The 16908-nt window shown below is 47.2% G+C and overlaps 1 protein-coding gene across 1 annotated transcript in view; it reads left to right on the plus strand.

The window, feature by feature from the left end:
• The window catches only part of DELE1 (DAP3 binding cell death enhancer 1), a 33708-nt gene that overhangs the window by 14209 nt on the left and 2591 nt on the right, over window positions 1-16908 (plus strand). The window contains exons 5-9 of the mRNA XM_056862855.1: window positions 1855-1998; window positions 3609-3664; window positions 11536-11629; window positions 14125-14267; window positions 15893-16054. Of these exons, the coding sequence (XP_056718833.1) occupies window positions 1855-1998; window positions 3609-3664; window positions 11536-11629; window positions 14125-14267; window positions 15893-16054 (599 nt within the window). The remainder of the gene's footprint in view (window positions 1-1854; window positions 1999-3608; window positions 3665-11535; window positions 11630-14124; window positions 14268-15892; window positions 16055-16908) is intronic.

Below are 16908 nucleotides of genomic sequence, written 5' to 3' on the forward strand. Positions count from 1 at the left end.
GGCCAGATCCGGCCCTTTGAGAGCTCTGATCTGGCCCGCAAGCCAGCCGAGGCAGCCACACATCCCCCCCCCCCCAATTCTCAATCTGGTCTGGCGAGGCATGGCCCGGCCCGACCAAGTGACATTTATGTCATATCCAGCCCTCGTAACAATTTATTTTATTTCATGTATTTATTTTATTGCATTTATAGCCCGCCCTCTTTCCCAGCAAGCTGGGCTCAGAGCAGGTCACACCATTAAAAATCACAAACATCAATTAAAGCCTACACTAAAACATATCTTTATAAAATCCAAACCACTACAATACAGTACAAATACAGTGAAGGAAAACGGCACTAATACAGGGTACAATCACAGGCGCTGAAGGACCTGGCCAGGTTTGAAGGACCTTTGAACCAGGTTGGGAAACGATGGGGAGGCCAGCAACAGTAGTAATGGAGAAGAATTTGCGGCTGCCCTCAGTTGAATTCATAGAATCATAGAGTTGGAAGGGACCACCAGGGTCATCAAGTCCAACCCCCTGCACAATGCAGGAAACGCACAACTACCTCCCCCCCACACACACACACACCCAGTGACCAGAAGATGGCCAAGGTGTCTTCCCTCCCATCATCTGCCTAAGGTCACAGAATCAGCCCTGCTGACAGATGGCCATCTAACCTCTTCTTAAAAACCTCCAGGGAAGGAGAGCTCACCACCTCCCAAGGAAGCCTGTTCCACTGAGGAACTACTCTAACTGTAAGAAAATTCTTCCTAATGTCTAGACAGAAACTCTTATAATTTAATTTCAACCCGTTGGTTCTGGTCCGACCTTCTTGGGCAACAAAACAACTCGGCACCATCCTCAATATGACAGCCCCTCAAGTACTTGAACATGGTTATCATATCCCCTTTCTTCTCCTTTTCAGGCTAAACATACCCAGCTCCTTCAACCTTTCCTCATAGGACTTGGTCTCCAGACCCTCACCATCTTTGTTGCCCTCCTCTGGACACGTTCCAGCTTGTCTACATCTTTTTTAAATTGTAGTGCCCAAAACTGAACACAGTACTCTAGTTGAGGTCTAACCAGAGCGGAGTAAAGCAATACCATCACTTCACGTGATCTGGACATTGTACTTCTGTTGATGCAGCCCAAGACTGCATTTGCCTTTTTAGCTACCGCATCACACTGCTGACTCATGTTTAGTGTTTGGTCTACTAAGACCCCAGGATCCTTTTCACACACACTACTGCTCAGACAAGTCTCCCCCATCCTATAATTATGCATTTGATTTTTCCTACCTAAATGCAGAACTTTACATTTGTCTTTGTTGAAGTGCATTTTATTAGTTCTAGCCCACTTCTCCAGCCTGTCAAGATCATCCTGCATCTTGGCTCTGTCTTCTATCGTATTTGCTACCCCTCCCAATTTAGTATCATCTGCAAATTTAATAAGCATCAGTTGAGTTCAACTCCCCTGCTGTACTGCTTATAGCTTTACCTTAGGACCAGAACTGTAACAGGGAAGTCAGGGTTCCCAGCTCCTCTGCCCTTGATGTGGAACTGAGGAACATGTTTGAAGATAGCCTGTGGAGGGCTAAACCCATGGCTTAGAGGCCGAGGCCCTTACCTGCTGCCTCACAGTGCTGGGATTCAGAAATTTGCTACCTCTGTATACTGAGGTTCCATTTACTCACCATGACAGGTAGCCATAGATGGACCTCTCCTCTATGAATCTGTCTACCCCACCCCCCTTTCAGAGCTATCTGTGCTCACTGCCATCAGGACGTCCACTGGCAAGGAATTCCACCATGTAATTACTTGTGCTTTGCTGGATTTCCTATGAGCCATTAATGTGTTTTCCCCCATTTTCAGCCCCTCCTACAACTGCATCTGCACACTTCAGTGGAGGGGAGAAACCACACTTCTTTCTGGGAGCAGACAATGAACATGCACAGGAGAATCCGTCTCCAAGCAAAACCTCACAGTCTGAAGAACACCTGGTACCGTCAGAAGCAGGTATCAGTACTGGCACGTGGGAACCAAACAGGCAACACAGGAAACAACAGGGGGCGTGAAGCATAAAGTCACACAGCGCTAGCTTTCTGAGGCAGGGATCCACTGTGAATTTGGCTTGGCTTGCTCTGTGGAGCAATTTATCTGAGAAGTCTCTGGTCATGTTGGAATAAGTGGCATGATTTGGGGCGTTTTCTGCCTAAGAGCTGCTTCACAAAATCCTGTTTCATTCCACTTGGGTACCTCCTCCAACAAAAGGGATTGATTTCCTCAGGTCGCCAAGGAAGGAAAACAAAGTTTAAAGTATAACATCCCCCCTTCTTTTAGCAATCCTTCAGTTCAGAAGAGAGTCTGGTTGAAAGTGAAGAGAAGGCCTGTCCTTAAATGACAAAAGAGACATGGGCGTGGAGGAGAATTGTTGCAGAGCGGATTTGCAGCGTACAGAACAACAAACCATTACTAGCCAAAATGGCTGCAGCTGAAACAGAAAAAATAAGGTGGTTGACTTCCTGGTCTACAGAAATAGATCTTAAAATGTATCTGAAGTTCGTATGATTAGAGCCCACCGCTCAAAGTGTACAAATGTGCCACTCTAATGTACACTATGTAGTGGTGTACAGGTTAAGAGCGGTGGGCTCTAATCTGGAGAATAAGGTTTGATTCCCCCCTCCTCCACATGAGCAGTGGACTCTAATCTGGTGAACTGGGTTGGTTTCCCCACTCCTACACATGAAGCCTCCTAGGTGACCTTGGGCTAGTCACAGTTCTCTCTGATCTCCCTCAGCCTCACCTACCTCACAGGGTGTCTGTTGCGGGGAGAGCAAGGGAAGGAGATTGTAAGTCAGTTTGATTCTCCTTAAAAAGTCAAGAAAAACAGCATATAAAAACCCAACTCTTCTCCTTCTGTGTTCCCTCAGCAACCTGCTGTGCCTTGGCTTCAGTGTGCCAGGTCAGGACTCTTGCCACAGGGCAGTCCTGGGGAGGCAGACGGGAGTGTGTGTGCTGTAGCCAGGCTCTCCTCTCAGGGTGCCCTAAGAGGCACCCCTGTAGTCTGCGGGTGTCACAGAGTCCTGCTCCCTGTCCCAGTGGTGGCATCTGCGCCACAAGTTGTACGGAAGGCTGCTCTGTCCAACGTAGTTGTAACAGAATTCTGAGCCATGGGTAGGATGAGTAACGTGAAAGAAGAAGAGTCGGTTTTTATATGCCGACTTTCTCTACCACTTAAGGAAGAATCAAACCGGCTCACAATCACCTTCCCTTCCCCTCCCCACAACAGACACCCTGTGAGGTAGGTGGGGCTGAGAGAGGTCTATAAGAGCTGTGACTTGCCCAAGGTCACCCAGCTGGCTTCATGGGTAGGAGTGGGGAAACAATTCCAGTTCACCAGATTAGCCTCCGCCGCTCATGTGAAGGAGTGGGGAATCGAAGCTGGATCAGAGTCCACCGCTCTTAACCACTACGCCATGCTAAAATATGGGGAAAGGGTGAATTGCCAACTGCAAGGAATTGCAGAACTTAAGGCTGCTGCTGCAACCGAAGAAAAATGGAGGAGGAGGAGCAGGGGGTCCTCCATGTTGAGGTCCCATCCCTCACGACCTTTCTTTGTCTTACAGGGGACTTCCCATCCAGCACAAGCCCTGAACCACCCTTGGTCTCGTTGCATTCACAGGTACTGTCTCTTGCCTTCTGAGGGGTCTTTTGCTCCAGCAAGAGCCTCTGGGGTGTTGGGTAATGAACTAGGGAGAGAAGCTTTGGAGTTTGGAAAAGTACAGCTCTCCGGTGCTGCTTGACATATCGGTATAATGTGGCCTCTTTATGCTGTTCATGCTGCAGCTCTGTAGAAGTTAGGGGAAGAGACAATGTCTAGGGAGCCCTGTCTTCAAATGGGTGTGTTATGAGAGTTGGAAATTGCATCTGCCTGAACTGAGCTGGAGAGATAGCTACAAAAGAGCACCATCTTGGGTATGACCAGCCAAAGGCCTGGGAAGATCATGTAGCTTGGAGTCCCACAAGAAACACCAGCATGGTGAAGTGGTTAGGAGCAGTGGATTGGAGTGGTGGACTCTGATCTGGAGAACTGAGTTTGGTTCCCCACTCCTCCACATGAGGGGAGGGGAAGGGAAGGTGACTGTAAGCCTGTTTGATTCTTCCTTAAGTGTTAGAGAAAGTCGGCATATAAAAACCAACTCTTCTGCCCAAGATTTGGCTGGTCCATGCACCCAGCCACCACTGGGATTTTGCCAAAAAGTTAAGGTCCAATAGTAAATTCATTTAAGCAAATTGTATAACATTACATAGACCTCTGTATAAGGCACAAAGGGATTTTATGGTGAAGCTTCTGGCAAATTATCTGGGGCGCTAGTACAAAATGTTTGTGCTCAGGGGACGAAGCTATCAGCAACAGAATACAGGTCGAGTATCCCTTATCCGAACTGATCCGAAAACTGGACCTTTTGAGCCGGCAAGCAGGCATTACTCACAGGCCCTCAGCAGTGCCCTTGATGGTTCAGTGTACACAAAATTATTAAAAATATTGTTTAAAATTATATTCAGGCTATGTGCATAAAGTATATATAAAACAAATGAATTTCGTGTTTAGACTTGGGTCCTGTCCCTAAGATAGCTCGTTATGTATATGCAAAATTCCAAAATATTCAAAAGAACAGATCCGAAATACAGACCACTTCGGGTCCCAAGCAGTCCAGTTAAGGGATACTCAACCTGTATGCTAAAAATATTTCAAACATGGGATGGTTGCCAGGGAAATCAGCTTTACAGAGTCTGTGAAAATGGGCGTAAAGCTTAGTGGGAATATGTTCAGGAAGGGCAACCTCAGAGGCAGCACAGCAGAGGTAAAGGTAGTTCCCTGTGCAAGCACCAGGTCATTCCTGACCCATGGGGTGACGTCACATTCCGACGTTTACTAGGCAGACTTTGTTTGCCAGTGCAAACAAAGTGGTTTGCCAGTGCCTTCCCCAGTTGTCTACACTTTCCCCCCAGCTAGCTGGGTACTCATTTTACTGACCTCGGAAGGATGGAAGGCTGAGTCAACCTCGAGCCGGCTACCTGAAACCGACTTCCGTCAGGATAAAACTCAGGTCGCGAGCAGAGCTTTGATTGCAGTACTGCAGCTTACCACTTTGCGCCATGGGGCTCTTTTGCACAGCAGAGGGAGAGACACAATCTAGAAGGAAGGATTGATGGGCAACCTGAGGGGAAAAGGAGGTAAGAGGAGACATATAATTGAGTGAAGGAGTGTCTGATGAAAAGAAGGAAGATCTGCAGGGATATCGCGTATAGGTTCTAAGGGTAAGATAAGATGCCTGTTGGCAGGAAGGGATGCTAGCCAGATTGTGGGGGGGGGGGGTGTGCTAAGACTCTGGGGGACGCTAGGGTAGACAGAGTTCAGATGGGTATGAATAGGGTACCTGAGGACATGACAGAAGAGTGGAGTTGGAGCAGAGTGAGTGGGGCTTAGGCCTGGAAAACTGCCTTGTCCATCCTCTGGGCTTGCACAGTTGCTAATGCAGCTGACTTTGAGGATGCTGCCATGTGGGTCATGTGGCCAGATGTGCTGGGTCCAAGGCTGGGCCTCTGAACCAGATGTGCAGGATGAACTAGATATGCAGCGTTGAAAAATTCCCTGTAATACACAAATCCATCACTTGATGGCACCACCTCATTCCTGTACTATAATCTTTGAATCCTTAGGGCTGCTAACAAATCACAGTGAACTAAAATACTTTAGATAACTGGTGTTAGAACATTGTGAGTTTTTCTGTAAAAGTGCAGATTTTAGTGTTAGTATTAAGAGATGGATTTAGGAGTTAAAGAGGGCAAAGGACCCATCACCCTTTTCCATTTAAAAAAGGTAAAGGTGCAAGCCATGGGGTAACATCACACTGACCCATGGGGTAACATCACATCCCAACATTTACTAGGCAGACCATGTATACGGGGTGGTTTGCCATGCCTTCCCCAGTCATCTGCACTTTTACCCCCAGCAAGCCAGGTACTCATTTTACCAGCCTCGGAAGGATGGAAAACTGAGTCAACCTTGAGCCAGCTACCTGAAACTGACTTCCATTGGGATCAAACACAGATCAGGTTGTGAGCAGAGCTTTTCACTGCAGTACTGCAGCTTACCACTCTGCGCCACGGGGCTCTTTCCACTTAAAGGGCAATCTCAATGATTAGTGGGGGTCAGAGCACCTTCCCTGTGGCGAAAGGATACAGCAATTGTTGTTTTTTAGTGTTTTTTTTTTTTAAAGGATTTACTATGAGTAGGGAATAACTATAGAGGTTTCTAGAAGTGGTGCACAAAAAAAGTTGGAACCTTTTCTCCTTTTCCCATAATAGTAGAACACGGAGTCGCCTAAAATTCTGGTCTGAGGAAGTTGATAGGGAGTAGATTCAGGACAGGAAAAAGGAAGTGCTGCTTTGCTCGACAGGAGATGAACTCTGCTCCAGTGAGAGCTTCAGCTAAGAGAGATTTGAAAGCAAATTAGATGCATGCCTGGAAGCTACTAGCTGTGATGGTTAAAAAGGACCTCTGAATGTCAGTTGCCGGCACACAAAGAACAGGTGAGAGTTTTTAATTTAATTTAAAACATTTTATGCCTCCTTTCCAACCAGTTCATGGTCCCCAAGGCAGCAAACAACCAAAACATTAAAACACAACAACAACAAAAATAAACACAGTTCATTAAAACAGAAGCACATAGATACATACACATAAACAGGAAGGAGAATCACTGAGGGAGCACAAAAAATAAGCCTTCACCTGCTGGAGGAAGTCAACAATAGAAGGGAACAAATGAATCTCCCTGGAAAGGAATTCCTTAGTTTGGTGCCATGACCAAGAAGGCAGGTGACTTCTGGGCAGTTAGGAAGAAGAAGAGTTATTTTTTATATGCCGACTTTCTCTACCACTTAGGGAAGAATCAAACTGGCTTACAATCACCTCCCTTCCCCTCCCCACAACAGATACCTTGAGGGTAGGTGGGGCTGAGAGAGTTCAGAGAGAACTGTGACTGGCCCAAGGTCACCCAGCAGGCTGTATGTGAAGAAGTGGGAAATCCAACCTGGTTCACCAGATTAGCAACAGCCACAGCAGATGGCTTGGGGTTTACAAGGAGTTTATGAAGCTATACGTGGTTTTCCTACCCTACGAAAAGTTGGTTAGGCTTTCCTAAGTAGCCCTTGCAATTCTGGCTGCAGTGCCTACAGTTGGGGGATTTCTCCATTCTGCCATGAGACGAATCAATATGCCCAGTTCAAGGGCTGGAGGCCAGCCGCTGCCTGTTTTGAGTTGGGGCCCATCCATTTGGAGCTGGCTCATCAGATGTTTTGGCGGCATGTTTCTTGTCAACCAGACCTCCGGCAGGCTGCCTTACCAAGGCAGCTGCTCGTGCCATTAGCTGAAAGTGTTGTACAGCAGCAGCTGACACCTCTCGATGGCAGGGCAAGGGCTGTGGTAGTGCTCTAACCGGCAGCTTTCCAGAACACAGTAATGAGGCTGCCGTTCAGGAAGTGGCTCCATCCGCCCCAGCCCGAATGCTGGATGTGATTCTCAAGACTTTGCAGCGGTTTCAGGAAATCCCTGCACCGGCAGTGGTCAGCCCAAGCAGAGTGTGCCAAACTTAGCTGTCCATTCATAAACCATCAACCTCTTCCCCTCACTTGAGAACCAGCATGGTGTAGTGGTTAAGAGCGGTTGACCCTAGCAAATAACTTTATAATCTAGTATCATAATAAATAATAAATAATTATTGGCAGAAAATAGTGAAGATTTGAAACGACTACTGCTGAAAGTTAAAAGAGAAAGTGCCAAAGCAGGACTACAGCTGAACATCAAGAAAACAAAAGTAATGACTACAGGAGAATTACACAACTTTAAGGTTGAAAATGAGGAAATTGAAATTGTTCAAGACTTTCTATTCCTTGGCTCCACCATCAACCAAAAGGGAGACTGCAGCCAAGAAATCAGAAGGAGATTGAGACTGGGAAGGGCAGCCATGAAGGAGCTAGAAAAGATTTTGAAGTGTAAGGATGTGTCACTGGCCACCAAGACTAGATTAATTCATGCCATCTTATTCCCTATTACTATGTATGGGTGTGAAAGCTGGACAGTGAAGAAAGCTGATAGGAAGAAAATAGATTCCTTTGAAATGTGTTGGAGGAGAGCATTATGGATTCCGTGGACTGCCAAAGAAACAAATCAGTGGGTTATAGATCAAATCAAGCCTGAACTGACCCTAGAAGCTAAAATGAGTAAACTGAGGCTATCGTATTTTGGTCACATCACGAGACGACAAGAGTCACTGGAAAAGACAGTCATGCTAGGAAAAGTTGAGGGCAGCAGGAAAAGAGGAAGACCCAACAAGAGATGGATTGACTCAATAAAGGAAGCCACAGCCTTCAATTTGCAAGATCTGAGCAAGGCTGTCAAAGATAGGACATTTTGGAGGACTTTCATTCATAGGGTCGCCATGAGTCGGAAGCGACTTGATGGCACTTAACACACACACATCATCATAAAAAGGTAAAGGTCCCCTGTGCAAGCACCGGATCATTCCTGACCCATGGGGCGACGTCACATCCCGACGTTTTCTAGGCAGATTTTGTTTACGGGATGGTTTGCCGGTGCCTTCCCCAGTCATCTTCCCTTTACCCCCAGCAAGCTGGTTACTCACGACCTCGGAAGGATGGAAGGCTGAGTCAACCTTGAGCCGGCTACCGGAAATCAACTTCCGTCGGGATTGTACTCAGGTCATGAGCAGAGCTTGGACTGCAGTACTGCAGCTTACCACTCTGCGCCACGGGGCTCCTCAAGGTAAAGGTCCCCTGTGCAAGTACCGGGTCATTCCTGACCCATGGGGTGACATCACATTTCAAAGTTTACTAGGCAGACTTTATTTACAGGGGGGGGGCGGGTTGACAGTGTCTTCCCCAGTCATCTTCCCTTTACCCGCAGCAAGCTGGGTACTCATTTTATCGACCTCAGAAGGGTGTATGGCTGAGTCAACCTTGAGCCAGCTACCTGAAACTGACTTCTATCAGGATCGAACTCAGGTTGTGAGCAGAGCTTGGACTGCAGTACTGCAGCTTACCACTCTGCGCCACGGGGCTCCTCCAATATCATAGTACAGCTACAATACTTAAACTATAAGTTAAGAATATATTGACATGCAATTTAAATGAAAACGTGAAAAATCACTAAAGCTATATAAAAACATTAGTAAGATATAATCAAAATGCTCTTTCTCATGTACTCCAATGTAGAGAATACTGTGAAAGTTTTTTAGTGACCAACAAGTATAATAGTCATCAGTAAGCATAATTAATAAGTATAGATTTGAAGAGATGATAATATAGATTAATCTTTAACAGATAATACATTTAGAGCTAAATGAAGCACACAATGTTATATTAGGTGTTAGGCTTTCATGTTAGAACGTGTATGTATGTGTTTTGTCAATGTTATGTACAATATTATAAATTTTAAAAAAAATTTACACCATAAGAGCAGTGGACTCTAATCTAGTGAACCAGGTTTGATTCCCCACTCTTCCACATGCAGCCTGCCGGGTGACCTTGGGCTAGTCACAGTTGTCTCAGAACTCTCTCAGCCCCACCTACCTCACAGGGTGTCTGTTGAGGGGAGCGGAAGGCGATTTTAAGCCGCTTTGAAGCTCCTTAAAGGTAGAGAAAAGCACGGGATAGAAATCAACTCTTCTTCTTCCTAACTGAGCAGTGGTGGCTGGGGGATTAACGGCTTCTTCCCTCACACGCACAATCCACTCTGAGGGCATCACACTGTCCACATGCTCCGGTAATTTTGCTTGGTGACCATGGAGCTGGACTTTGTGTCCATTTTGTGTGTTCTAATGATATTTCTCACTAGACTGAGAAGGGAGCGCTGTCAGTCGGGGTTTCACTTAACGTGTAGCGTTTAAAATGAAGCGTGCTCCCCTGAGAGTAGAAAAGACAGCCCTGCCTTAATGCTCATAAACTATGTATCAGCGGAAGAGGAGGAGAGTGGGATATGAGGCTGTGCAAAGGCAAGCAGCAGTGACCTGTGGCATCTGAAACTTCCCCCACGTAGGCATGTCGGGGGCCAGAGAATCAAAGGGCAGAAATAGCAAGCCAATCACCTTACAGAAGTGCAGAACAGACGGACTTGCATGCTGTCATCTCCACCCCCTGCTTTTCTTTCCTGTGGATTGATCTGTAGGCCACAGTGCTTCAGGTTGTGAGCCTGGCCCTTCCTCTTCCTTTACTTGGGGACTCTCTCTTCAGAGACAAAGGGTGTAACTTCCTAGCTAATCACCTCTATACCTAGGTCTAAACTTGCCGCAGTCCCTCCCAATGTATTTTGATTTTCTGACAATCCCGCAATACAGACGATTATTTATGTTGGCTAGACTGAATGCCATCCCATCAGGGGAGTTAATGGGTCATTTAAATAGGGTACCGTATTGTGAGAGAGTATGTCAATGTGGTTCTGGCCAAACAGAGACTCTTCAACATTCCTTGTTTAGCTGCGACTTGCTGAACGAGGTTAGAGACAGATGGATAAAGCCTTTTATCTGGGAATTTGTCACTAAACTAGATAATCTGAGGGCTCTTTTAGCAGGGGTGGATTTTAAAACTACATTGGCAGTTGCCAAGTTTTTTCCCCATTCAATCAAGATAAAAAATACTAATTTTCGTATGGGTTATCTAGATCAGGGCTTCTTAAACTTTTTCCACTCGCAACCCCTTTTCATCCGAGAAATTTTTGCGCAACCTCAGGTATGTCGGTATATAAAATAGGTATACAAATCAAACATTTACTGATATGGGGTTTGTACTATTTAATGGCATATTTATGGAATTTAAAAGTAGAAATGACTGTTACCAAATTTTTCGCGACCCCCTGATTCAGTTACGCGACCCACAGTTTAAGCAACTTTGATCTAGATGGTTCTTTTTAATTTTTGAAATCATTGTGACATTGTTCATGGCTGAATTGGCCCTATGAACAGTATCATTAAAGTATATAAGTACTTCCTAGCTAACAAGGAATTCTGCTTTGCCACATGAGAAGCAGTGTAACCAGTCAACACCGGCTGTGCAGTTTCCGGCCTTGGTTGAGAAAAAGGAATGGGCAGTATCATGATCTTATCTTACAGGAAACCGTATGTTGTTGTTAGCAAATCTCAAGGAATGTAGGAGCAGTGTTTGGATAGTGTCTGGCCCGGCTAGCCCGATCACCTTTGGAACTAGCATGGATTCTGCCACCCTCTTTGGGGCTAAAAGGCTGGTTTCTTGCTGCACTATTCTGTCTGTCCCAAAGGAAGTGCCTATGTAACTTTCAGCGATTCTAAAGCGGCAACTGCTTGTGAGCAAGATCTCCCAGGGAAAAGGGACAGAGATGGGGCTAACAGATTCCTTAACAGCATTTGCTGCAATGATCAAGATAATGCCTGAGGGAAAGAGCTGCATAAAGGAATAACCTGTACTCATTGATTTCTGCACATTCTGTCTCCCGTGCAGGGCAGCCTAGAGCAGCAGAAGTCCTTCAACGAAGCTGCTTCTCAAGTACAACAGGCATTCCAAGCTAGCATTTCCGTGGCACTCAACATCCTCGGTAACAGTTCATCAGGTGTAGGCTGAACACCCTCCTGCAGTGGTCAGAGGCTTGGGTGTGTGGACAATATCAAGAGCCTTGTCGAGAGACCAGTAGTTTGGGCTCTTCAGGGCAGCCTGGAGTACCCCTTAAACTGGGGTCATGATTGGCAGCGTGCCAGGCAGGCCCGTAGGAGGAGGAGCTGCAGCTCTCCAGCACAGGTCCTGCAAATGCTTCTTCCGTAGCTTTATACCATTCAGTCACACCTCCTTCTGATCATGTTTGCACATTGCCCCCATGCACGGCCTGTGACTTTCAGCAAGAAAGCAGACCTGCCAGGACTGCAGCACACTGTGCCCCTTTCCATATAGCCACACCTCTCCTCAGTCACCCCAGTAACATGATTTTCCATTCGGCTTGCTCCTGCCTCTTCGGTGGCCAAAACTAAATTCAAGAGAGGGATGTGTGTAAGCCAAATGGGATGTGTACTTCAAATATCCTCTTCACGTCAGCAGAGGCATCTTTGGCGTGTTAATAGTAACCTTATTGATCAGGTCACCCTGTTCAAACATCTTAGGGTTTACTTCCTGTCCAATATGTTCTGGACAACCCATATTAGAAATGCACGGACCAAAGCACTTACTGCCACAAAGGCAATAATCTGTTGCTTCTACTCTAAAGGCGGTCAGTACTTTCCAGCTGCCATTATTATATTTAACAGTAAAGTAGGATCACAGTTTTTATATGGGGCACCTATTGGGGTCGAAGCTTGTGGAGAATCTGTTGATTCCCGTTTGAACTATTTTCTTATTCGAATATCCTCTGTTACCATATGTGCTGCCATGATTGGATTTTGATATTTGAACTGTAGGCGCGGGGGGGGGGGGCTCATGATCCCCCCTCTGGCCTTGGCAGTCATGACAAGAGTTCTTGAATTGAGTTTTACACGTCTCCACTCCTAAGAGCTCCACGGGGGGGAGGGGCTCTCTGGCTTGTGGCAGCAGCAGAGCGCACAGGTTTTGTGTGCGGTTGCTCATGGGTTCAGTGCTCAGCATCTCCGACTTCTGCCAGAGATCTTAAGCTGCTGCCTGCAAAAGTAATTATTTATTTTTACTTTTCAAATTTATAGCCCGTCTTCATACCCAGCCAAGCCGGGCTCAGGGCGGGTAGACGAATACTCTACTAGCAGACAAATGAATGGTGTGACTCATTTTGAAGCAGTGTCCTGTGTCCACACGAGTCAGTGGCTTGTTGCTTGAAGTGGATGGACTCCATGCGTGCCTGTGTGTTAGACTTTTGAGACATCGCTCATTCAAGTAGAAACAGAGACCACTTACTTGAGGCAGACACTGATACTGTGGAAACGAGAGGGGGCGGTGAGCGGATGATGTAGGTGAACATGTGGGTGAAATGCTTTCCCCTTCCCACATGGCATTCTTCCCACTTAAATTCCCCTAACACTTGAGCAGTTGCTTCCTACACTTAAAGAGGGGTTGGTACAAGGTACCTGCTTAGAGAGTCACACAGCTGTTTTCTATGCAGCTGCATCAGAGGTTGTTTATGCATGGGTACTTTCATTCACGTTCACCCCCCGTCTATCTCAGTTGTTCCTTGGAGTTATGCTTGAGTTTTCCTTCTATTAGAGATGACCTTGCTGCCAGCCCTCACAAATCCTGGACCTTCCCATTCCACTGTTACTTTGATTCTTCCCTCTCCCCTGACCTCAGCCTGGGTGAAATCTCTGTGCATAAGGCAAAGTGCGGGACACGCTAGCTTAGTTTCACTCACAGCCAGTTACAAAACAGCATATCCAGAGGAGGGGATTCAAATACTTCCTGCTTCCTGGGAGCTCTTTCTGAGCAGAAGAAAAGCTTTTTAAAACTGAGGCTTCAATTTCTTCCCCCCACCCCCACCTTCTTTTCAGATTGCTCTGTTTTTTGTTTTACGTTCTTAAAATGCTTTTTTATGCTGCAATAGGGTTGGGGGGGAGTGAACCTTTCTCTCACTGCTGCCAGTTATGAAGCAGCATTTCAAGGGGCGGGAATTAAAAAACTTCCTTATTTGAGCTTGGAGACTGGTGCATAGACTCCAGATAGGAAAGTGTGGGTCCAGCGAGCAACAAACCTCAGGTCAAACTCCCATGCATAAATGACCAGAGTCAAAAGCATGTCCAAACCTCTGACCATTTTAAAAGCCACAGCCCTGCGTCTGCAAGACCTGAGCAAGGCTTTTAACGACAGGACGTTTTGGAGGACATTGATTCGTAGGGTTGTCATGAGTCGGAAGCAACTCGACGGCACTCAACACACACCCAAAGTAGCCGGTCCCGCTTGGTTGCAGTTTGGAACGAGTTTGGAAGTGTGAAGCACTGGGAACTGGACACCACGTTTCAGAGCAAATGAATGACCACCCTCCCCCCACCCCCCGTTTCAGTGTTGGGTGTAATGTCTGAATGTAGAGGTCTCCGGCGGTGTCAGCGTTGCCTGAATCTTGTCTGTTGTGTTCTGCTTCTGCAGGGCTTGAGCATTTGCAGAAGAGGCAGCACAGGACGGCCTTTTCCTTCTTCAAGCTGGCTGCAGATCAGAATTACAGCAAAGCCCAGTTCAATGTGGGGCTGTGCTATGAACACGGAAGAGGTGCCGAAAAGGACATGGCAAAGGTCCTCGAGTCCTATTCCTGTGACTTGTGGGTTTTAGTGGTTAAGAGCGGTGGTTTGGAGCAGTGCACTCTAATCTGGAGAACCGGGTTTGATTCCCCACTCCTCCACATGAGCTGCGGACGCTAATCCGGTGAACCGGGTTGGTTTCCCCACTCCTCCACATGAAGCCAGATGGGTGACCTTGGGCTAGTCATACTCTGTCAGCCCCACCTATATCATAGGGTGTCTGTTGTGGGGAGGGGAAAGGAAGGTGATTGTAAGCCGGTTTGATTCTCCCTTAAGTGAGAAAGTTGGCATATAAAAAACCAACTCTTCTTCTTTTCTCTTGGCAAGGAAAGCCTTGGGCAGCCAGAGTGTGTTTTGGCTTGTGTTGGCATGTGGAATTCCCTTGCCACCTTTCCCCTGAAACACACCCGACTTTCCTGGTAGGAGCTTTCATGAAAGCTCCCAAAACTTTGGCAGGGCCCCAGTTTCTTTCCCTCCCTGCCGGCTGAGACTCCTCTGCCTTGTGTTCTTCAGTAGATGGGCCTATCTGAAGTCAAACTCCTCTCAGTGGGAGAAAGAGAGAGGAGCAAGTCCTCTCCACTGGGATGCACACGCTTCCAAATGCTCAAGGGCCTCAGAGGCACTTTCGCAAGAAACAAGGAGGCCTCATAGCCCTCCGGTCGGTATCCATAGTATGACCAACCTATCTGAGGATCCTCAGGTGGGGATAGAATAGAAATTGTATTTGTACCCTGCCCTCCCCCAGCAGAACTGGGCTCAGGGCGGTTCACATCATAATTAAATATCCATTGTAAATACAATTTAAAATACAGTTTAAAGCAATGCCAAAGTCAGTACATTTACCTATGGATGGCGCCATAAATGTAAAGGTCCCCTGGGCAAGCACCGGGTCATTCCTGACCCATGGGCTGATGTCACATCCCGACGTTTACTAGGCCGACTCTGTTTATGGGATGGTTTGCCAGTTTTACCGACCTTGGAAGGATGGAAGGCTGAGTCAACCTTGAGCCAGCTACCTGAAACCAACTTCCGTCGGGATTGAACTCAGGTCATGAGCAGAGCTTGGTCTGCAGTACTGCAGCTTACCACTCTGTGCCATACCCACTGTTTTACTATAAAGAGAACGTTCCTGCAAGGCATCCATGATCCAGCCGTCGAGATTTGTTATATTTCAAGGGTGAGGGAGATGGAAAACAAAGGAAAAAACACAAGGAAAAGGCCGAGGGGGAAGGGAAGGGAGACCAGCTCATGATGTTTTACCGTCGCTGCCCTAAACCAGAGGTTACCTTCTGCCTCCATGGGCCCTTCACTCCAAAGATGCTGTGCAGTGGGGCAAGTTGTCTCTCGGACGCTGCAAGCTTCAGAGTGAGGTGGCATTTGGGGGGGTAGCCTAAGGAATTTCTTTAAAATACTAGTGCAGGTCTTTTGCAGTTGCTCATCGTTCTTTCTTGAGCAGGGTGGGACTAGGGCCAGCGTGCCTGGCAGTTTTCTTCTGAATCCTTTGTGGGATCAGAGCAGGGAAAGAGGAGCAGACACTGACAAACTTCTTTGGCAGAGAGAGGTTCCGGGCCCTGCTCCTCCCTCCTCACCCTGTCGCTGATCCTGTTCTCTCTTTCCAGGCAGCCCTCTATTACCAGCGGGCAGCTCGCCAAGGGCACACCATGGCCCAGTATCGCTATGCTAAGTGGCTTCTGCGGAGCTGGCCCAAAGTGGAGGAAGACAGCCGTGTCCAGGAGGCAGTGGATTTGCTGGACCAGGCAGCTGCTGCAGGGCTAACCCAGGTAAACACCCAGCTGTAGGGTCCTGGAGTGTTCGAAAGAAGCGCTACCAGTCCTTAGGATTGAGCACCAGCCACAATTTTAGAAGGACATAATCAAGCTGGAACGTGTCCAGAGGAGGGCAACAAAGATGGTGAGGGGTCTGGAGACCAAGTCCTAGGAGGAAAGGTTGAAGGAGCTCGGTATGTTTAGCCTGGAGAGGTGATATGATAACCATCTTCAAGTACTTGAAGAGAGAGAGAATGGTGCGGAGTAGTTTTCTGTTGCCCAGAAGGTCGGACAAGATCCAATAGGTTGAAATTAAATCAAAAGAGTTTCCATCTAAACATTAGGAAGACTTTTCTAACAGTTCGAACAGTTCCTCAGTGGAACAGGCTTCTTCAGGAGGTGGTGAGCTCTCCTTCCCTGGAGGTTTTTAAGCAGAGGCTAGATGGCCATCTGTCAGCAATGCTGATTCTATGACCTTAGGCAGATCATGAGAGGGAGGGCATCTTGGCCATCTTCTGGGCATGGAGAAGGGGTCACTGGGGGTGTAGGGGGGAGGTAGATGTGAATTACCTGCATTGTGTAGGGGTTGGACTAGATGACCCTGGTGGTCCCTTCCAACTCTATGATTGAACTGGAGAGTTCCTTCCATGCCCACCTGGCTTTGCCCAGCCCAAGCATTCTTGCACAGGCTGTAGGGCAAAGTAAGATCAGCAGCCTGCTGTGCTTCCATTTTCCCCAAGCTGTCTGTTTCCCTCATGCCCATAAAGCAAACTCCGTCCTGCATCCTCTCTGCTCTACTGATCAAGAAACTCATCTGAAAAAGCAGACTTCTCATTGTAATTTCTGTGACAAATTGCACAAATGTAATA

This window comes from Euleptes europaea, chromosome 17 (assembly GCF_029931775.1).
Source record: "Euleptes europaea isolate rEulEur1 chromosome 17, rEulEur1.hap1, whole genome shotgun sequence".
NCBI lineage: Eukaryota > Metazoa > Chordata > Lepidosauria > Squamata > Sphaerodactylidae > Euleptes > Euleptes europaea.